The sequence below is a fragment of the Barbus barbus genome, assembly GCF_936440315.1.
Source record: "Barbus barbus genome assembly, chromosome: 17".
Taxonomy (NCBI): Eukaryota; Metazoa; Chordata; class Actinopteri; order Cypriniformes; family Cyprinidae; genus Barbus; species Barbus barbus.
In genome coordinates this window covers 27507947-27531007 of record NC_136745.1, presented here as the reverse complement: position 1 = coordinate 27531007, position 23061 = coordinate 27507947, and the positions used below count along the sequence as shown (strand labels likewise).

General features: G+C 35.2%; 1 protein-coding gene across 1 annotated transcript in view; it reads left to right on the top strand.

Moving 5' to 3' along the window:
- Positions 1–23061, top strand: part of glra1 (glycine receptor, alpha 1) — a 57773-nt gene that overhangs the window by 4637 nt on the left and 30075 nt on the right. The window contains exons 2-5 of the mRNA XM_079439274.1: positions 3733–3857; positions 10826–10864; positions 17756–17823; positions 20496–20719. Coding sequence (XP_079295400.1) covers positions 3733–3857; positions 10826–10864; positions 17756–17823; positions 20496–20719 — 456 coding nt within the window. The remainder of the gene's footprint in view (positions 1–3732; positions 3858–10825; positions 10865–17755; positions 17824–20495; positions 20720–23061) is intronic.

The following is a 23061-nucleotide window of genomic DNA, read 5'->3' as shown; positions in this document are numbered from 1 at the left end:
TATATATATATATATATATATATATATATATAAAAAATATATTTCAAACTAATAAAAACTGTAATAGTATCTCAATGATACTAAAATGGCACTGCTTTATTGCCACTTTTATTTGATAAACAGCATAAGAAAAAAAACAGCATGTGTTAAAATGGAAGAGTTTGATTAAAATTTTGATTAACATGTTTATTGTTATGTGTTTTTAGGACAAATCACACATTTTTACTTCCAAAAGAGAGATGTGGAGCAGCACTTCCAAGAGAAGTTTTTCCTGTGATATATCCGCATTTAAATGCCAAACACTTCTCCAATTTAATAGTTACCCGACACCAGTAAATGTTAATGAGCAGAAAGAATAATGATGTGCAAGAACAGAAAAAGCCTGACTATTGGTTACTTCAAAAACAAAGTAGAGCTGGTGACGCAGAAAGTCAATGGCTATGAAAGAATAATGGATACGCTGCCAAAACCGTTAGACGGGATTCAGTGGCTGGTTAAGAAAATAGAGCAATTCCCCACAAAGAAAGACCCATGAAATTGGCAAGAACAGGACCATGTCTCAAGGACTTAGATGAAATCAATATACCACAGGCTATTTTATGATTATTATCCTCCATTTTTGTCAGACGCAGTGATGCTGTAGATTACAAAAAATGTCCATTGTTCCTGTGAGTCTTCAGCTGTGTGTGGGAGGACCTGAACAAGTCGATATATATTAAAGTCCATCATGTAGGGCAGATAAAGAGCCCTATGGAAGCACTTAAAAATGCAACTAATCAGCACTAAATGTGCTCATAGGCTAAAAAGCCTGTGGGATACGTTATCATGTGATTCGCAGGCCGGTTAGTGACCTGACATTTAGTGTGAACTCAGGTTACTCTGTGGTGACAAAACAACAGACATGCACCGTATTATCACTAATTAAGTTCTAACAGCTTCCAATGCTAATGAAGACACAGATACTCGTGTATGATGCATGAGGTCTCGATTCATTTCCATGTTCACATAGCTCTTTCATGGCTACTTTGCACTAGAGTGAATGAACTTTAAATCCAAATTTAAATTTTTTACAGCATATATGTACAGTATAATGTGTAGCAAACGCATTTGTCCAAAGCTGCTTTCAAATGAGGAGAACAGAAGCAATCAAAACAACAAAAGAGCAATAATATGTAAGTGCTGTGACAAGTCCCAGTTAGTCTAACACCGTACACGTTGCAAGTTTTTTTATTAAATAAAAAGAATGAAAAGTAGATTGAATAGAAATAGAATCGAGCTAGTGTTTGAGGGTCAAGTTATTATTATTTTATATAATATATAAAAAGAAAACAAGTAGATTGAATAGAAATTGAATAGGGGCCCTGGAGAAGTTTTGATATGCTCTGACATTTGTGTTTTTTTCAGTTTCTTAAAAACTTGGCAAAAGTCTGTTTTACACTGTAATCAGCACAAACTGGGCTACAATAATATGTTAGCAACATGTATGTACAATATTGTATTTCTGATAAAATAGTATGCGTGATTAGTGAAAATAAAATAAAACAAATAGATAGAACAGAAAAAAATGAAAAGTAGATAGAATATAAATAGAATAGAGTTCAAGTGTTAGAGGGTCATTTTTTATAATAAAACAAACAAGTATTGAATAGAAATAGAATTGAGAGTGGAAGTATTAGATGTTTTTTTTTATAAATAAAAAGAAAACAAGTAAATAGAACAGAAATAGAATAGAGACTGCATGTGTTAGAGGGTCAAATTTGTATAGTGAATAAAAGAAAACAAGTAGATTAAAAATAAATAGAATAGAGTGCAAGTGTTAGAGGGTCAAGCTTGTTTTATACAATAAATAAAATAAAACAAGTAGACATGATAGAAATAGAATAGAGTGCCTGTTTTAGAGGGTCAATATTTTTTTAATAAAAAGAAAAGTAGATAGAATAGAAATAGAGTGCAAGTGTTAGAGGGTACATTTTTAATAAATAGGAAATTAGATAGAATAGAAATGGAATAGAGAGTGCAAGGGTTAGAGGGTCAAGTTTGTATTATATAAGAAAACAAGTAGATTGAATAGAAATCGAATAGAGTGCAATTGTTAGAGTTCCAAGCTTTTATATACAATAAATAAAAGAAAACACATAGAAATATTAGAAATAGAAAAGAGTGCCTATGTTAGAGGGTCATGTTTTTCAATTAACAAAAAGAAAAGTAGATAGAAAAGTAAATAGAATAGAGAGTGCAAGTGTTAGAGGGTCAGGTTTTTAATGAATACAAAGAAAAGTAGATAGAATAGAAATAGAGTGCAAGTGTTAGAGGGTACATTTTTAATAAATAGGAAATTAGATAGAATAGAAATGGAATAGATAGTGCAAGGGTTAGAGGGTCAAGTTTGTATTATATAAGAAAACAAGTAGATTGAATAGAAATCGAATAGAGTGCAATTGTTAGAGTTCCAAGCTTTTATATACAATAAATAAAAGAAAACACATAGAAATAATAGAAATAGCAAAGAGTGCCTATGTTAGAGGGTCATGTTTTTCAATTAACAAAAAGAAAAGTAGATAGAATAGAAATAGAATAAAGTGCAAGTGTTAGAGGGTAATTTTTTTAATAAATAGAAAAGTAGATAGAAAAGTAAATAGAATAGAGAGTGCAAGTGTTAGAGGGTCAGGTTTTTAATGAATACAAAGAAAAGTAGATAGAATAGAAATAGAGTGCAAGTGTTAGAGGGTACATTTTTAATAAATAGGAAATTAGATAGAATAGAAATGGAATAGAGAGTGCAAGCGTTAGAGGGTCAAGTTTGTATTATATAAGAAAACAAGTAGATTGAATAGAAATCGAATAGAGTGCAATTGTTAGAGTTCCAAGCTTTTATATACAATAAATAAAAGAAAACACATAGAAATAATAGAAATATAATAGAGGGCCTATGTTAGAGGGTCATGTTTTTCAATTAACAAAAAGAAAAGTAGATAGAATAGAAATAGAATAAAGTGCAAGTGTTAGAGGGTAAATTTTTTAATAAATAGAAAAGTAGATAGAAAAGTAAATAGAATAGAGAGTGCAAATGTTAGAGGGTCAGGTTTTTAATAAATAAAAATAAAAGTAGATAGAATAGAAATAGAATAAAGTGCAAGTCTTAGAGGGTCAATTTTTTAATAAATAGAAAAGTAGATAGAAAAGTAAATAGAATAGAGAGTGCAAATGTTAGAGGGTCAGGTTTTTAATAAATAAAAAGAAAAGTAGATAGAATGGAAATAGAGAGCGCAGGTGTCAGAGGGTCAAGTGTAGATGGAAGAGATGTCGCCACCTTAGAATTACAAGGTTCTATCTGCATTCTGAGCAGTTTTGAGATATAGTGCTTCAAAGTTTTTGGATTCCATATGCCTTGTGAATAGATTTTCTTTTGTTTTCAAAATATAAAGTCCCAAAATGTACACAACTTAAAAGAAGCATACTATGTAAATAAATTGTCACAGAATACAAATTTGGAAAAAAATGTCAGCTAGAACCTTAAGCTGACAATGTGTCTTTAGCTGTTTCTTGAAGATGGGACAGTTAAGGTATGATGATGAGCACATAATGTAACGTCAGCTTGAAATGAAAAAGTGGCTTGGAGATATCCGTTTGCCTCAGGGCAGAGAATGTAATAATTAAATAAAAAAATCTCATAATACATACCGCTTGTCCTCCTTTGTTCTTTAACGCACCTGTCTTTGTCCCAATCCACAGCTTGGCAGCGTCCCAACAAGCAGCGGCTCGGAAAGCTGCCTCCCCAATGCCTCCATCAGAATTCCTGGACAAGCTTGTGGGAAAAGTGTCCGGTTATGATGCAAGAATCAGACCTAATTTCAAAGGTAGATGCATCCACCAAGACTCTGCTGGATATCACATGAATGTAACCAAGCACTAAAAGCAATTTCAGTGCAAAAATATATACAATGAATACATATGGTAACACTTTATTTTAAGGTGTCATAATACATAGTAATTACCTAATTAAGTACTTAGTAGTAGCCGTTGTACTTACATGAAATAAAATGTACTTACCATGTAACTAAGTTATGGAAAAGCCTGTAATTTCAGTTTTTAATTATGTAGATGTAATAGACTTAGTCTGTTACATATGTGTAACAGTAGCTGCCTGTTACACAGCTACTAGTACACTTAAGTACAATCTTGATACACTTTATTTTAAGTAGCTTATGCCTGTGTAATATTCTGTAATTGTAATGTAATTAGAAATGTATTACATGTGTTTTAGCTGTGTACTGGTGGGTTAAATCAAACTAAGGTGGACAAGCTGGATAAGGTGTACAGTATAGATTACAGTATAGATACACATGAAGTACACTTAAGTACAATCTTGATACACTTTGTTTTAAGTAGCTATCGTCTGTGTACTTACAGTACATTTATAATTACGTTGTATAAAGTCTGCAACGCATATGTAACAATCTTTGGGTTACATAAGTAGCTGTGTAACAGACTTGTTCTGTTACATATGTGTAACAGTAGCTGCTTATTTGATGTGCATAGTTACAAACTGAAATTACAGGCTGTTCCATAACTAGTTACATGGTAAGTACATTTTGTTTCATGTAAGTACATGGCTACTACTAAGTACTTAACTAGGTAATTACTCTGTATTACGGACACCTTAAAATAAAGTGTTACCGTACATATAGATGATTAATTATTTGTCAATCAATAGAAACAAGTGATATATTGTTATAATAATCCAACATGTTTCCACTAATAATATGCAATTCAAAACTGCTCCCAAAATTTTATTTATTCCCTCCAAAGGTTATAGTTATAAAAGAACAGCAGCCTGCTGGATACCTCAGTGCATAACACACAATAATGTATGTTTCCTGATTTACTAAGGATAACTTGTACAGTGGTTATATTAAGAAACCTGTTCCCAAGTTGGCTATATTCCTGTTTAAGGTCCATGATCGTGAATCATTATCCTGAGTGAATGGTGGTACTCGGTATCCTATATATTATAGTGTGTGACGTGTGCTGGCAATGTTAGAAATAGCCACTGCAAGATACATGTCAGAGGTTTCCTTATATTCAACAATATATTAATGTTGTTGTACTCTTTTTTTCAAATGCATATCAGTAAAAAAAAAAATTGGTTTTAAATGCAACAATTTATTTTAACACATCAATGCAACTAAACAATAATTTTAAAAACACTATTTTGGACATCGTGTACATATAAATGCCTTGCAAGACTCGATGGTGGTAGTTTTTTTTTTAAGCTTTGTGTCAAAAAATGTTATGTGTTCACTGCTAATGTATTATGTTTGTGTATATTGTATAAATTCATTTCAATTTGAAAATTGACCCCCCCAAAAAAATAATGTTTGAATGTGTATTGTTTATTAGAGCCGAATGCATTAGATGTTTGATATTTTGCATGTGTGTTGACCAGTAACACTTCATAATAAGTTTAGCAAGCAACATAAAATTATATTATATAGTGCTTAACAAATCATTATTGTGCTTTGAAATGTGAACTACTGATTTGTTAAGCTTTATATAAAGGTTGAATTATTGATTCATGAAAATTATTATAAAGTGTTCCCTATATGTTTATAAAATCAGAAAATGTGTACAGTTTATATGTGTGCAATCTGACTCTTCCTTTGAAACTATAGGTAGGTAAAAGCATTACCGAATGATAGAAATATTACAGTAATGTGTCCTGAGACTTTGTACAGACTGTTAAACCTGCTTGAATGCTTAAATGGCAGAGGACCCCTGTCTGATTTTGAAGCCTTGCATCTTAACCTTGCTCGTGGCAACGGATTTCTTTCTTTTATTTATTTATTTCTGTCCGTGCTGTGATATGGTGAATGAATTCTGACATCTTAAATTTTGCTGTTTGCTGAGTTTTGCTGCAACCTTGTTTATGGTGAACGGTGTCATATTGCAGAGTTGGCTGATTGTTTTTTCACTTAAATTTACCCTGAAGTAGCAGATATTTCAACGTCGCAAACGCCGCATTTATGCTTTTGATGTGTAATTTAAACCCTAGTTGCCAGAAATCAAAATCGTTCATTCTTATATTAACGTATATAAAAACAAAACGAATCAATAGCCGCTATCTGAATAAACACTGGCCCTCTTTCATGAACCCATTATGTAATTCATTCAGTTCATTTCATGAGGGCACAAGGGCCCTGTGGTCACATGACCAGACTAGACATTATGAAATACAAAGGTTCGTCACGGCTGTCAGGTCAAGCGTGTAACTGCACTCTGAGCCGGAAGCTCACGCGTCCTCGACCAGCTTTCTCTGCTCCGCTATAGACCGCATCCCTAAAAATCATGCAGCAAGCGGCCTGACAGCATCTCTCCACAAATTCCGGAGGAAAAAGCAGAGAGAGAACATTTAAAGGGTCCTACGCTTCTGCATAAACAGCATGTGATGTGAGAAGACATTTTTTCCAGCTGATGGTGAGGAGTTGTTCACCTCCTCTGATTAGTCGGCCTCTCCTGCAAATTTGGCCGCACAGTGAAAAAAGGGAGTGAAAAAGATAAGAATTGCCTGAAGCAACGAATGTGCTGGCATGAGAAGAAATTACACTGATCATGACTGGGGCTCACTGTGGGAAATCCTTCCAACTGATTTAGTTGGGACCATTTGAAATGGAAAGCTCATAGCCTGACATATTTGGGGCACCCCATGCAGCAAGAACCGGGAGAGATATATTTTCAGATCATTCACGTGTATCTTTTCAGTCAATTAATTATGCAAGATTGTGTTTTAAGGCAATAAGGTTTAATTTATTAATATTAGTTAATGCATTAGTTACCATGAATGAACAATGAACAATACAGGATTTATTAATCCAGGTTTATGTTGATTTCTATATGCACATGTTTAAGAAGTTGTATAAATGAACATTGTGAATAAATATGAATTAACAATGATTCTTAGTACATGTAAAAGTTGTTTTTTTATGTATTTGAAAGAATTATCTTATGCTCACCAAAAGCTGCCTCAAAAATATATGAGAAATATTGTGAGATATTATTATAATTAATATATATATATATATATATATATATATATATATATATATATATATATATATATATATATATATAATTGCAAAATGTAATTTATTCCTGTGATGCAAAGCTGAATGCGTCATTACTCTAGTTTTCAGTGTCACATGATCCTTCAGAAATCATTTTAATGTGCTTATTTTCAGCTCAAGAAACATTTCTGATTTTCAGTGTTGAAAACAGTTGTGCTTCTTAATACTGGATGGAAATTGTCAGGAGAAATATTTATTTAGTAACAAGGATTTGCTGTCATTTTTTAGTAATGTAATATGCCTTTGCTAAATAGAAGTATTAATTTTATTATAAGTACTAATTAAAAAGTAAATAAATAAAGTTGACATAATAATAAATCTTACTGAACCCAAACTATTAAATGGTAGTGTATATTTCAATTATTATATATATATATTTTTTAAAGCTTGCTATTATTTCATGATACCTGATGCATTAACTAATGTTAACCAATTTAACCTTGCTGATGAGTATTACCATACTTTGTCTTATACCAGTTTCATATGCATTCCCCCCTAAAATATCCATGTTGTATGCATATATATATATATCATATGCATCCTGACCAGCTCAACCTAGGGCTGTGAATTGGTGGTTTGCACTATCTGTCTGTTTGACTGATAGCGAACTGGAGAGAAACCTGTTTGAAAACAGATTTATTTCTTCAAATTCCGTTTGGGCCCACAGATATTACACATTTTAGCTTTAACCATACGTTTTTTAAATCATCTTCCCTCGAACAGACCATTTGGTAGCGCTCACTGACAGATCAAAGTGCTGTGTTAAACAAATTGAGGACGTGTGAACCTGAGAGGAGCGGGACTGTTCGTCCGCAGACAGGCCGCTAGCTTGAGCTGTAATCTGCGGCCGCCAGTGATGAATGGTTTGGAGCGCAGCTGCGCCTCCCGTACCCACGTTAACCTTGTCCCTTCTCATCAGTCACAGCGAGGCCGACAGCCACAAGGTGCTACAGATTCCGCCCAAATTCCGCACAATCGTCGGCTGCTTGCGGTTTCCCATAGCTCGACCGTCTCCCTCCCACCCCGTTTCCAATGAGCTGCCACCACGCATTATATTCATGATCAGTGTAATGCTTTCTGATTACTGTGTCACTTTGCTTCTGAATGGGTTCGATGAGACAATTGTACATTTGTAAATATACAATCTTCTGCGGTATATTTACTGATTGCTTTTTTCTTTTCTTTTAGGATGTCCTGTATGTCTCTTTTAACTCTTTGCATCTCCTCCTCAATCATGTAAAGTGCAGAAGCGAAGCCTTATTAGCTGGTGGAGCTTGATGTTAATTTGGTGCTATCAGCACATGCTTAATGGGATTTTAATGGGATTAATGGGAATTCTCTAATGAGTCAGGGTGCAGCGTTCACATACAAATGGCAATGGTGAACCTACTGATGCTTTTCACTCGGTTTAAATGATGACAGATGACTGAAATCCTGATCAAGAGTGTTTCTTATGCCATGTCTGGATAACTTATCTGCTGTCTTCAGAGAGCAGCAGAATGTATGTTCCTGCCACAATCTGCTTTAAGAGGCTGCTATAAACGATTTTGTAAGCTTTCAGAGATGCTATGAACTGTATTTCCACCATGGGGGTAACGAAGCGTCTCAGGATTGCGCTAGATAATTGCGTTTTTATCTCATGGGTAGAGAGAGAAGGCAGTGCGTCGATGTAAGCTTCGAGAAACATCACAACAGAACAGTCAAATGACACCGAGACGGAGCAAGGTTAGATGTGATTTAAATTTTTCATACACGTTTTAGCTCATCGCCTACAAATTGTTCCAATTCTCACAGGGACGCAGAGACGATCATCCATGGAAATTTAATTTAAAAAATTCTGTTATTCGCATTTGAACTTGAGGGTGCAACTCCAGAATGATTTATCACTGTCTGCACAATGAAAAGAAATGCATTTACTTTGAAACTATTGTCACCTTAGAAATTGATTATAAATTTTACAAAGAAACAACAAGTTGCACAGTGAATTAAATGTGGAGTTTTAAAGCCTGAAATAGTACTTTTGTATAAAACATACTCAAATAACAGTATTGTTTTGTATTAAATTTTTACAGGATTCAATTGAGATTGGCTTTAGATAACAGTTAATATCTAGTTATCAGTGCACTTTATCGATTCAATTAAAAGTATGTATAGAAGAGTGAAATAGTACTTTCTTATAGAACTTTCTCCAATAATCTTTGTTTTATATACAATATTTACAGGATTCAGTCGAGATTGGCTTAAGATTGTTAACATTTAGTTATCAGTGCACTTATTATTGATTTGTTTCATTTCCAGATGTATTTTCAATTAAAAGTGTGAATAGAAGACTGAAATATTATTTTCTTATAAAACATAGGCTACTCCAATAATGTTTTTTTATATACAGTTTTTACAGTGCAAGAGGATTCAATTGAGATTGGCTTTAGATAATATTTAGTTATCAGTGCACTTAATCAATTTGTTTCATTTCCAGATTGGATTTCAATATAAATTTATTTATTTTTTTTTAAACCATTTAATATGCCTTTTTCTTCTCTGACCTCTCTCAATATTAGCTCTGTGATGGAAATGCACCGACAGAAGTGTGCTCCTCTAAAATATTTGCCGCTAATGTAATTTATCTAAGAGCTTTAGATGGGATAATCAATGCTGGGTCATGGGGACTGGGAATCGAATGGTTAACGTAGCTTTTTTCACAAAGGATAAGTCTCTTGGGAAGTCCTGGATTATGCCGGCGTCTGCGTTATTGGTGAACATGTAGTTGGGCTGAAGAAGAACGGCCTGATTTTGAAGTCCCTAAATCACTCGTCTACTTTCATGTGTGTATGTTAATTAGGATCCATTGGATGAGTGATTTCTGTTTAGGGTAACACAAATGACGACCACCCGCAGTGCTGTTGCCTCATCGGAATAGACTGAAATGCATTCGCCGTGGCGCATTACTGTATATGATGTCTGTGGTCACACATGTGCATGGTAGTGTTTTATAAGGAGCATCTTTATCCTTGTGATTACCATACAGAACTGCACAAGAGATGCACTGTTGTTGTAGCTTCTATATGGTTCTGATGAACATCACAAGAGAAAACTGACTGGAATTTAGTGCACTGTGACCTGCCGTATGTTTTCTAGATTTAACATTTAGGGAAAATGCCCCAAATTGGTTATATTTGTAAAAGCAGGAGCTGTTTTGTGGTTCCCAATGTAAGTTCCCATTCCTTTTGTATTGCACAATCCTGCAACCCAATGCCAGGCAAATCAATTCGATCTACAAAATTCCAAAAAAAAACAAAGTGTGCAAAACTCAAAGTGAAGCCAGTTTGACATGTAGTCTTTGCATTTTCCCTCTCTCTAGTGTATTGCATCTTTTAGTGCATTTTGCCTCCCGTGACCAGATATGCATTGCAACCCCCATCCTTTCTTTCATTTCAGTGCTTTGCCTCTTGTCCTGCCCGCTCTGAAGTTTTGGACAAATAAGTGCATCCCTCCTTACCTGCTCTTGCCCTTAGTATGCCCTTAGCACCCAATATTCCCCGCCACACACTTCAATGCTCAAAGTGTTGGCAAGTGTAAAGTAGAATAAGTGAGCTATGCTGCTTATGTTTTTTTTTCTGTTGTTGGTTCCGCAAAGAAAAAAAAAAAAAGCTAAAGATCTTGCTGTTAGAATATCATGTTATTAATCCTGATCTTTTTTTCATTAGACCCACAAGGCTCCAAATCGGATGGTACTCACAAGAAAGGTACTTTCTTTTTATTTATCCAGGATTATACAAGCTTATTGATTCATGCAATCCGGGCGATTTCTCATCTGAGAAACGGCTAAATGATATAATGAGTTAAAGATGTCTGTGTGTTTTGTTAATAATTGAGAGTAACCTAACTAATGCAAATGACATCAGTCATGCATCTGGGCTTTTTATAAATGGCATGCTAACTGATAATGCCAAACATTTATATGGGCGAAGTGGTTTTAGTTTACTTTGTGGTATAATTGGATATCATTGCTTGACCTTTATTTACCGGTGGGAGGATCTGAGTAATTGGGCTTCAGGCGGTACATTTTCAAAATAACATTCATTTAATTATTAATTAGCTTCTTTTTGCTTTCGCTGTGGAAATGAGTATTTATTTAATTTCGGATGTAGCCTCCAGTTGTTGGTTTAGCTTTGGAGCTTGTTGACTGCCACTATTTAGTGCCAATGTATCCCTTTGTGTAGCCGGGCACGCTTTTTATCTGTGCACCATTGATTTGTTTTTCCTCTGATTTTGGCTTAAATTATAATTAAATTGGGAGAGCAAATGAATTTCTGCACCTGACTGAACAAAAAAAAAAAAAAAAACAGTTGACACGTCTAATCTTATCAAATTTCGTTGCTTTAGATAACAAGATATGCTTTTAGATATCGTATTTAAATAATATCATATTTGATTCTGATGCACAGTTGTTCCCATACAGCGTGTAATGTTGTTTTTGTGAGTATTGAGGCTGGAGAGATGCAGTTTTAGTCCTGTGGGCCGCACGCTGCTGCTGGATTCTTATTACAGCCTGTTATTTAGCTTTATTAAAGGCATTATATACACAGCTCCCTCCCTTTATGTAGACTAATGTGAAGTCTTCCGGATGTTTGTCACGGCTCCTGTGTTCTCAAATAAATGATTATACTAGGAGTATCCACAAATCATATTATACAGTATTATATTGCATTTATCACACAATGTTTAATCGTCGTTCATCCCAGCTGAGGTTACTTCTAGCTATTGGTGTGCTGTAAAATATGTCTGCTGTGTGTTTAATGTGTATTGCATAAATTAACAGTACATTAAGAGCCATGTTCATAATGTTAGTTATTAGTCATGTTCTTTTGTGTGTACCTTAAACATAATTAGGCATGTAAAGGTTGCTGCTTGAAGCAGCGGTTTGTAAACGTCTTTGAATATGATTTTTAATTTGTTGGTATGCAATTGTTCTGTTTGGGTTTGTTTTTATTGCACACATTTTATTTCAAAGTCATTTGCACAGCCAATATATATGTCAATGTGAAGTCACAAAGAAATATGACTTTGCAACATTTAGTTTAGTTTCCATACAGTTTTTCCATTGCTCAGTTTTTTTTTTCTTTCTTCATAATAACAGCGCAGAAGCTATTTTTAGCTAATAACGTATTATTATTCTTATTATTTTAACAAGATAATCGCAATTTAATGTTAAAATCAAGCTCTTTTGGAAGATAAAACATATAAACATTTTTTTTTTTTTGCTACAAAGAGGATATAAAATGCCTTGGAAAATGAATGATGATTCAAATAAACTTTTATTTTTTTTAATCAGGTTTATTAAAATATATCGTCCAAACAGACTTGGCAAAACAATTTAAATGTACTTGAAAGCGAAAGGTATTTCTAGCAGCGCATGTTTTACAATTACCCCTGTTTGTTCATAAAAACAGACATCTGTAGCATTTCGTCAACTACACAGTTTAAAGAAGTGGTTGTTAATGGAAAAGTGACACTATTTTGGAAATAGAATGTTAAATATTGAAAAATGTGCTCAAGTTAGTATTGTCGTTACTTCTAGCTAGTTATTCTCAACACCGATAGGACTGTAGTGCGATTATAAATGAAGATTTAGTTATGAATCTACACAGATTACTAAATATCTGAAATATGTAAATAACCCCAATAGCATTTCAGTATAATGACCAATGAAATGTGAATTGGATGAAGAAGTTCAGTGCCATCATTTTGGTCAGTTTAATAGAGACTCGTCGCATTAATTGAATTTTCTTCTTATCTCCAATCTTATTATTTCATACGCATAGCTGCTCTGTATAATGAAACAATTGACACAGTCTCTCATATCGTTAAAACCATCAGTTAACCTCAGTGTGAATCAATTTTACTGCGATATTTACCATTGTATCTCATGATTTGTGCGGCTGCAGCTACCAGGTGATCCAGTGTAATCAAACTGTAGTCGACTCATTCTCCATTCTGGACTCGGAGCCTCAGCCCTCCTATTGATTTATGTCTCTCTCCAGCCTCCCTCCTCCAAGGCTGTCATGTTTCCCCTATCAGTGATGCTAGCCTCAGGGGCAGGAAGAGATCCTGGTAATTTAGCAGTGTGTCATTACTGAAACTAGCTGTCACTGCACAGGCATCTCTTCCCATCTGAGCCGCCACTGTCCGGCTCTTATGAATTTTAATACAGTCCCCTTAATGGTTAGGGTCGCTTCTAGCTGAACCGAACCTGGAGTGATGGATGGCTGTGACTCCTGCTCAATCTGGATTTGGTTTTGTTGGAATGGGTTGTTTTAAGTAGAAAACACATGGAATATAGAATGATGTTTCAGGCTGGGATCCATATAGCTGCTCTCTAGATTCATTAGCCAGGCTATTAATTGTTGTTTTGTTTGTTTAATGTTTTGTCGCAGAACACATTTCAGGGCCTGTTGGGCTAAATTTTGATTATTTTTTTCAATGCATGGAATATTTAGTTTGTTTTTGTATATAGTAATTTAGTACAGTATTCAGATTTTTTTTTTCCTATATATTATATTGTTTTTGTTTTGTTATTGTAGAATTCTAAAATAGAATTCTGTTAAATAGCATTCTGTTTTTTTGTGTACTATTCTATACCATATTCTGTTTTTAGTATTCTTTTTTTACTATTCTGTACTTTGATTCTGCTTTTTAATGGTAGTGCATTATAATATTCTGTACTATATTATGTTTTTGTAGTATTCTACTGTAGCATTCTGTTTTTGTATAATTATTACTATATTCTGCGTTTTATAGCTACATTTGTAGCATTCTAGTGTTGTAATGTTTTGTGCTATTATCTGTTTTGTAGTATTTTAGTGTAGTAATGTTTTTTTGCTGTTATGCTATTCTGTTTTTGTAGTATTCTAATATAAATTTAAACATTAAATAAAATAATAATAAATTAAAACAATAAAAAATTATAAATAATATTTAAACTTCATATTATTTTCGTATTCTATTAATTCGGTAAATTTTGTTGTAATATATTCTCTTTCTGTTATATTTTATACTTTAGTCATGCTATATACTTCCATGTACTATAAATGTACTCTATTATATTCTATATGCCATAAATGTCTTTGTGTTGTTTTTGTTGCTGGTAAATCTCTTTACACTTGAAGATATAAACCACTGATACCATCATCACGTCAAACAACAAAATCTCAACAGAAATGGATTTTGGATTATGTAGCTACATGATGTATTTGTTTTCCCCACGTTTCACTCTTTCTAAAGAAGCTCAGCTCCTTCACTGAAGCTTAACACCTTTTTTTTGTACCATGTCAGTGTAACTAGAGCAGCGCAAATTGAAAATTGCCCTATGCCAATAGATTTACTCATCAGCCCGTATGTCAGCGCATGAGGAGTAAGAGGAAGCCCTTGACATTTGCCCCGGCGTTGATTCAGTGAGGTGTGATGAAAATGGTGTGCTAACATGGAAAAGCCGGTAGGGCACTTTGCTGTCCCTTTGTTACCAGTAGATCTCACTCCAGTCGAGAGCTGCCTTGCCAAGACCTTATAGTTACTGCCGAAGCCATATAAATATTTAATGCCTCGGTGCCATTGTATTTCTGCTGAGAGCAGCTCGATTTTTAACATGAGCAATATCATTAAGCTTTCTTTATTTATATCATACACTTTCATCTGTGGTGGTCCACTTACCTTGGAGGCATCTTAAGTGTCCGTTGTTTGTAATAAATCTGTTTTGTTCCCACATCGAGAGTCTCCTCCGGGTACAACACCTCGTACGCCATTTTCCCACCAGCTGACCGGCGTAAAACACTCTAATGGCTTTTGAGGCCGTATCGTTCTCCAGTCGCTGCTAGGTAAAGAGATGGACTCTACTATTGATCAGTTCAGACATGGACCTTGTTAATGAATGACTATAAACCGGTAACTGTAAAAATGAGTTGGTTTATGAAGAAGTAATTGGTCTCTTGGCTCAGTTTTTTTTGTGTTCGGTGTAATTTATGGGTTTTCTAAAGAGGTTATACTTACCCAAGGGACTTTTGATTAATGATTGTTCTGTTTATGCACAAAATACATCACAGTAATGACTCGCTGAATGTTTCTCTTTTCCTTGTAAATACTTAATTGTTCAACGTCAATACAGTACGGAAAAATGCTCGTCCCTCACTTTCTCTCTGGGAAAGACAAGGCTGATCTTTGCGACTCGCATGTCCTGTTTGTGTCTGTGTAATAAAGAGAAGCGCAGTGAAACGTGTGAGGCTTCTAAACTACCGTCACCTCTATGAGATGAGGGTGGAGGCACGGCTCAGAAATTAAGGTCTGATTCACTGGGAAAGACAGCGGTGTAAAAAATGTATAAATAACCCGAACGTTCCTTCGCTGGCGGTTGCTTCCTCCTGCAGTGAGCGGGCGCAGGGCGCAGATTGTTCGGCAAAAACATGGCAAAGCAAATCATTCTTGGCGATGACTCACCCTTTCCTGACAGTTAATGAGCTCTGTCCTTCTCTCTCTTCTCTCCTTATTGGAGGCTAGGCTCACAAATGAACTGCAGTGGGGGTGAGGACATTAGATTTCCTCTGCGCTGCATCACATACGGCAAGGAAAGCCAAGAACAGACAAATGATTACAGCCAGTGTAATACCCAGTGGAAGAAATAAGCCAAACGCAAGAAACTATGGGGCCTGACACTGTATAGAGGCTCAAACAGGAACTTCCCGATAATATGCTACAATTTAAACGAGTTGGTTCAGTTGGCGCTCTCTCAAAAATAAAGGTTCGTTTTTGGAATATATTGTTCCGTGAAGAGCCTTTAACATCCATAAAACCTTTCCAGGTTCTTTATAGTTGAAAAAGGCTCATTTAAGAGCTGGTTACTGAAAGGTTCTTTGGGGAACCCAAAAGTGGTGTTCTAAAAATATAAAAAACACACAAGCCTTTTAAAATCTTTATTTTAAGGAGTATAGGCAGCTGAATTCTCCTATAAAAACAGGGTAGGTGATTTGATTCAAAAACATTTTTGTGATGCTGGTTGAAAGTCTCTTCACATACCAATAGCAATCACTTAAGTTAAGTGGCTTAACTGTATTGATATGTATTTATCGTCTGTGGAAGGTGTAGTACCAGAAAATGTTCGTCCAATCATATCCCTCGGTCTGAAGACTGTGATAGGCTGTCCTACTTGCTTGTCAATGTATGTATTTGCATACCTCCGCGCACCCTATTCACGCAGACACAATACATCATCAGCACTTTCCATTACGCTATAGCGGATCGAGTGAGAATGGAAGCGTTATGATTATAATATTATGTGCTTTGTACTGTAATGTTTTCTCATTATGAGATATGAAGTAATCTGACAGGGTTGACGCCGTCTCTCATCGTGTCGCTGGTTAGCCTCCGCTCTGCCTGTGCGCAGTCATGTGTTTTGGAGGAGGCGTGGCTTTGGAGAGTGATTTGCAGGGAGGAGGGAATCTTATGCTTTCAAAGCTAGTTTGCTATTGCTACCCTACCTTTAAGACAAATTATGAGGATTTAACTCGGATGAAAATGATGCTGTGAAGGGTTGGATTACAGTCTTCACAATTTCACGCACTCTCTTAGATCATGTAATTTTCACAACTCACAATGTTTTATGAAGTTTATTTATTTATTTTTTTACAGAAAGACATTTCATCAACAATAATCTATAAACAACCATACAATGCATTGAACGCACTGTACTTCTACCCATCATTCTTGTCAAAAAGTAAATATGCCACTACCCTGACCAAGGACTATTTCTGAATTAAAACATTTCTTATGGCGCAACGCTATACACTGTCAAATTTTGTCAAATCGTACATGTAAGGTGGATTTATTTTCAGGTAATAGTTTTCTTGTGGATTACACTTCAGGAGGAAATTGCAGCCTTTATAGAATGACTAATAAATTTTGCCAGACTTTGCAGATTGCAATATGTTTTTTGCAGTATTCTACTCATTCAGCACCTTAGGATGCTGCGTGTGACTCGTCAGCAAGCAGAGAAATGGGGTTCAAGGTTTCTCCATGCTGTTCTGCAGCTCTGTATCTAACTAAATCAGAAGTCTGGAAAAGCCTGACAGGGTCTTTACGAGGCCATGAGCGCCGTGTCACTCAGAATATCCCCCTTTCTGTGTTTACAGAGCCATATGTGATGGATCGCTTGGTTCTTTTAACAGCAGAAGTATGGTTTCTGTTCAGCATCTCTATGACTACAGGTTTTCATTTGTGCACAAGCATAAGAGATTTACATATAATATTTCTAAAACAGAAATTGGAGGAACAATAGCTTGCACTTGAGGGTTTGTTCTGTCCTGATAATAAAACTACTGGTCCTTGTCTTTACAGAAGACTCACCTCAACATCCTGTATTAATAATTGTACTCCATATTTTTGTAAAATGATGCATATCTTAAATTTGATTTACATGCTTTGTCAATGCTTATTTAGCAGTAAGCAGGTAAGTTTTGGTTAGTATTGGTTGTTGTTTCTTAATAAAGAAAATGTTTTGGTAAGATTAAAATTTAGAGGATAACTTGCTTAATTTTATCAGTATCCGTTATCTTATTTGTTGTTGTTTTTTTGTTTTTCTTTTTCCACAGGTCCACCTGTGAACGTAACATGCAACATTTTTATTAACAGTTTTGGATCCATTGCTGAAACAACAATGGTGAGTATATGGATCAAAGTAATGTACGTGATATGTAAGCCTATACTGTCTTTGTGAAAAAAAAAAAAAGATAAATGGGCTCCAAATTTATGAGAAATATTCTTCTATTGTGTATTTTTCTAATTGTAACATCTTTTTTGTCAATACAAATGTCAATGCGATTTACATAAATTTACATAAGCTGCTTTATTTAATTTTTTTTAATTTTCATCTGTTATGTTTATTTCAAGGTTTTAGTATTTTGAATCCAGATGATAATTTAATAATCAGTTCCTTCCCATGACTTCCGTAGTGAAAATAAATATGCTAAAATTCATTTGACATACATTTCATGCTAAGTATACTACAAATACATTTACATATTTATGTGCTTAACAAAAATCCTCTGCAATTGTACTTTTGCTATACTAAACTGGTATACTTAAAGTCAACTAATTACTAATTTTGTGCTTAATGCACTTAAATTGTGCAAAAGTAGTGCTGAGGTCCAACTAAAGACACAATATTTGATTGTGCTAAAGTGGAACTATTGCAACTATACTTCAGGTACACTTTAGATATCTTTCTTTTAAAGACCAGTGTTATTCAAAGATCATAAAAGCCTAATCAATAGTGACATTAAAACACATTTTAGGCATAATATTAAGAAATGTGCATTGTGCAATGAAATGTCATTATAATTTCATATCAGTAAGTCTTAAGTGATATGTCAATGAATGTATCAATGGATTTGAAGTATGCTTAGTATGAATTTAATGTATTTTATATAAATTATAGCATAGTTTTTTGTTTTTTTTAACTAGGGTGACTAGAATGATAACGACGCAGAGGAACGATATTGTTGGAATCACTTTCAAAATGTTTTTTTTTAAACTGATGAACCATTCTGATTGGATTGATTGATTAAAAGAGCTCGAGCATTTAAAGTGGCAGACGCCAAAACTGCAGCACAAGCTTATAATAAACAGACCATTATCATCCGATGGCGTGGAGGCTAATAAAAATATAATTCTTAGGGAAAGATGGTGAATTGAAAATGTGAACCCATTGATTATATATTGATTTATATGCAAGAGTACCTCTTGGGCCATGTTATTTTTAAAGTGCTTTCGATGTCCATGCATTTGGATGTTTTTTTCCAAACATTGATCTGGTGAAGGTCATACTTTTTCTCGAGCCTTTATGAGCACAAAAATAAGTTATGCCAAGATTTCCTGTTTGGCACCAGCTGAACAGCTCCAAAACTTCAGCGGCTTGCAGAAGCCGCTCAAGCAGAACAAATGCAGTGCTTTCCACTCTTTCTTTCCTCCATAACCAGCGGAATTGATCTGAGTTGCTCATGGTCGTGTTCACACTGAGCAAGCGGCGGCGAGGTGGCGGGGCAGGAGCAGGTAACGCCAGCCGTATCGATAAATCTTTAGTGCTTATAGGGCAGCCGAGAACAATGTTTCATCCAGTAATGATCTGACCGACTCCGGCCACTACTGAGACCGCCGTTCCCCCCGGCCTTTCACTGTCCTAATTGTTTACCCTTTTTGTAAGGCCCATGGGAGAGGCGAGTGGCTATTTAATTAGCTCGCCGGCTCTTTCATTTTCTTGAGGAAGCACGAACGTGCAAATTTCAACGTCCGTCATTTGTTAGCAGAGTTGGGCGCGTGAGAGTCGTGCAAACTTTTTCTAATATGTCACCGTCAGGATAGGATCTGGCCTTGGGCTTGAATCGCATTATGAGTGGGTTGTTGCCATAAATCACTCTCCTTAGCCTAGAGAAATCAAATCTCAAAAAAAGCTGATGAATGTGCGCCCACTCCTCGCTTGTTTGCAAAATCATTCTGTCGGAAACTAGCTGTGTGTTTGAAGGGGAGCGTTTGACTGCGGGCGTCCTGTTCGGTTGTAGTAACGGATGTCGGATAATCGCAGTAGACAAGAGCAAAGGGTTTTACTAATTTTACTATATACATATACTCGTGGTGTTAATTTGCGTTTGCTGAGGAGAACAGATGTGTTTACATAACACCTGAGATAATGCTACCGGTAATCAAGTATCGCTCTGTTGTTTTTGCAGGGTTCATTTTGCATTCGTGGGCAGTTTATCATAAAGGAGAAATATTGACAAAGTAAAATCGATGGGACTTGTTCTTTTCCCATGCTATGGTGGCTGCGCTCTCCGAGAGGCAAATCTAATAACCTGAGACAGATGATTCTCCTCCATCAAAATATTTCGCAATTCTTGGGATGAACCGGTCACCTTACATTAGGATAATTGCCCTGGAATGTCCTTGCATGTTGAAGCTGATTGCCATTGCAAAGGTCATCCACTATATTCTGTGCCGTGCCGATCATCCCAAGGTACATTAGTGCCCAGACAGTTTAATGGTCTCCCTGAAATGATATAACCGCATGCCTGTTTTGGAGAAGAATTGACAATTATGGCAGTGTTTTGGGACCAAATGCCACTGCTATACGGTGTCTGCTTTTACACACTGGCCATCTCACCTGTCTGCCTGCATGGATAACAATTATCTCAGGCAAAATATATACTGAGACGACACCAAATTTACCTGGACTGAGATTAGACATTCTAGCAACAAAAAAAAAAAGCTGATAAAATGTGCTGGTCTCGCTTACTCACCTCTGATCTGTTGACATGGCTGTCTTTGTGCGCCCAACAGGATTACAGAGTGAACATTTTCCTGAGACAGCAGTGGAATGACCCTCGGCTGGCCTACAGCGAATATCCCGATGACTCCCTTGACCTTGATCCCTCCATGTTGGACTCCATTTGGAAACCCGATCTGTTCTTTGCCAATGAAAAGGGAGCCAATTTCCACGAGGTTACTACTGACAACAAGCTTTTGAGGATCTCCAAAAACGGGAATGTTTTGTACAGTATAAGGTGAGAGGACAACATATAATCTAATTCTGTCAATAACACATTATACGGTGTGTTCGCACACTTGTAAGAGAGACCGGGGCTAGTTGTCACAGCATTGTTTACTGCTGTCTGTATTTCTCAGGGTGGGTTTATTTCTGCCCTTTGAAAAAATGACATGCAGTTCATTAAACACACGTTGAACTTTTGGATAACATGGCTTAGTAGAGGGTCATGTTGTCACACTATATGGTGTAAGTTGTCGCAGTGGAGCCTGCATTATACACACATTATAGAATTTTCAGTAAAAAATAAATAATAATAATAAAATAAAATAAAATAAAAAATCATTATTAATTAGCAAAAATGTAAAAGGTAACATTCAAAAGCCAACAAATATTGTAGTTAATAAATATAATAATATATAAAATTATAAAATATGTAACAATTTGCCCATTGACCCTAACTCTTTTAATGTAAAAGACTGTGCTATCGTGTAAGTACATGACATCATATGCTACCATTTTTAAAGAAATTGTTACCTTTTATTCAGCAAGGGTGCATTAAATTAATGAATTAATTGAATTAATCCGCAGGTTACATAATCAGAAATGCTTCTTGAACAGCAAATCAGCATATTAAAATGATTTCTGAAGGATCATGTGGCACTGAAGATTGGAGTATTGATGCTGAAAATTCAGCTTGCGCCACAATAATAAACTACATTTTACAATATATTCAAATAAAAGCATTTTTTTTTAATTGTAGAATATTTCACAATATTACTATATTTATGACAGTCTTGGTGAGCATGATACATTTACATTGTCATTTTGCAGACGCTTTTATCCAAAGCGACTTGGGCAATACATCAAGCGATTCATCTTAAAGAGGCAGACAAAGGAAGTGCTCGTAATACCAAGTTTCAGCCATTGTTCCAAACAAGTACAAGCTAGAAAGGGAAGGAATAAATAAAGAGAAAGACAAAGATTTTTTTTTTTTTAGGATAAAGTCAAATAGTGTTGAAAGAGATGAGTTTTCAGCTGTTGCTTGAAAATTGTCATCGTCAGCATAAGAGACTTCTTGCTAACCCCAAACTTTTGAATGGAATCTGAATCTTGTTGAAATCCTAAACTGTTTAAACAGCATGTTTGCTTAATTCTGCAGTAGCCTATATTTTAAAATTGTTATATTATTAAAAAAATTAAATGACTTAAAGGCTGAAAGATCCTTCTAAGCATGTTTCCAATTTCCAAATTCACTTTATGTCTTATCGATGTATCATTAAAGAGGACTGGGGATGTAGTGAGTAGCTGTGTGGATTGGGAAGCCTCATCTCTTAACTTGACACTATCGAATGAACCCTTCAGATCAGTTTGGTCTTGGCTGTGAACTCCCTCTAAATTGCACCAGCCACAGCGCACAGTTAAATTGAACATTGCAGGTAAATAACCACTATCCTGTGATAGTGACGTGATTACAGCCTTGAGTTTCAAATCAGAGCTCATGGCTGGGCTTATTCTTTATCTGGCTTTAGAATCCTATGAGAAAGAGTTAATAAACATAGATTTAATACAGTTTGGTTGCATTTCTTAAATAAAAATTTTAAATAAAAATCTCTCATTATTTGCATATCTTCATGTTGGTCCAGTCTTGCATGCTGTTATTTCCATGATAATATTTCATAGTGACCACAAGCGGCACCACAGAAATGGTCTGTATAGCTTCAGCACTATATTTTTAGCCATCTGAAGTGAAGAACATAATGAGGTTTAAGTTATTCACTAATAATCCTCTCCTCCTCTGCAGCTCTCAAATCAAATTTGGCATCTATGTTCCAGGTTGGACATCAATAACATCAAACATTATTGGTTCTCCTGTGTCTCATAACCAGGTGTCTCATAAAACCAAAACGGCTTACGCCATATTTAATTTGAGAGCTGCAGTGGAGGTGGAAATTATCAGTGAAAAACAACTGATGACTGTGAGCAAATGATGACTGAATTGTAATTATAGGTTGATATTGTTAATCAAAACTAAGACCATTAAAAGTTATTTGAAGTAAAGTTGAAATATAATAAAATCGAAATATTACACTGCATCCTAACCAGATGTAGCGGTAAAAGGTATCTTTCCTTGTTAATCAGAGTTTTTGTCCTAACTAGCCGTGACGGCAATATGTGACGAGCGACCACAGATTCTATTTTAGAAACGATTTCTATTTCTGTAACATCATGGCAGGAACAACAACACACAAACTATATCTCAGGTTCTGATTATGTGCTTATTTAATGTTAAAATGGTCAATTGTTAGTTCGCGTGACCTGTATAGCCATACTGAAAGCCATACTGTTTTGCATGACAAA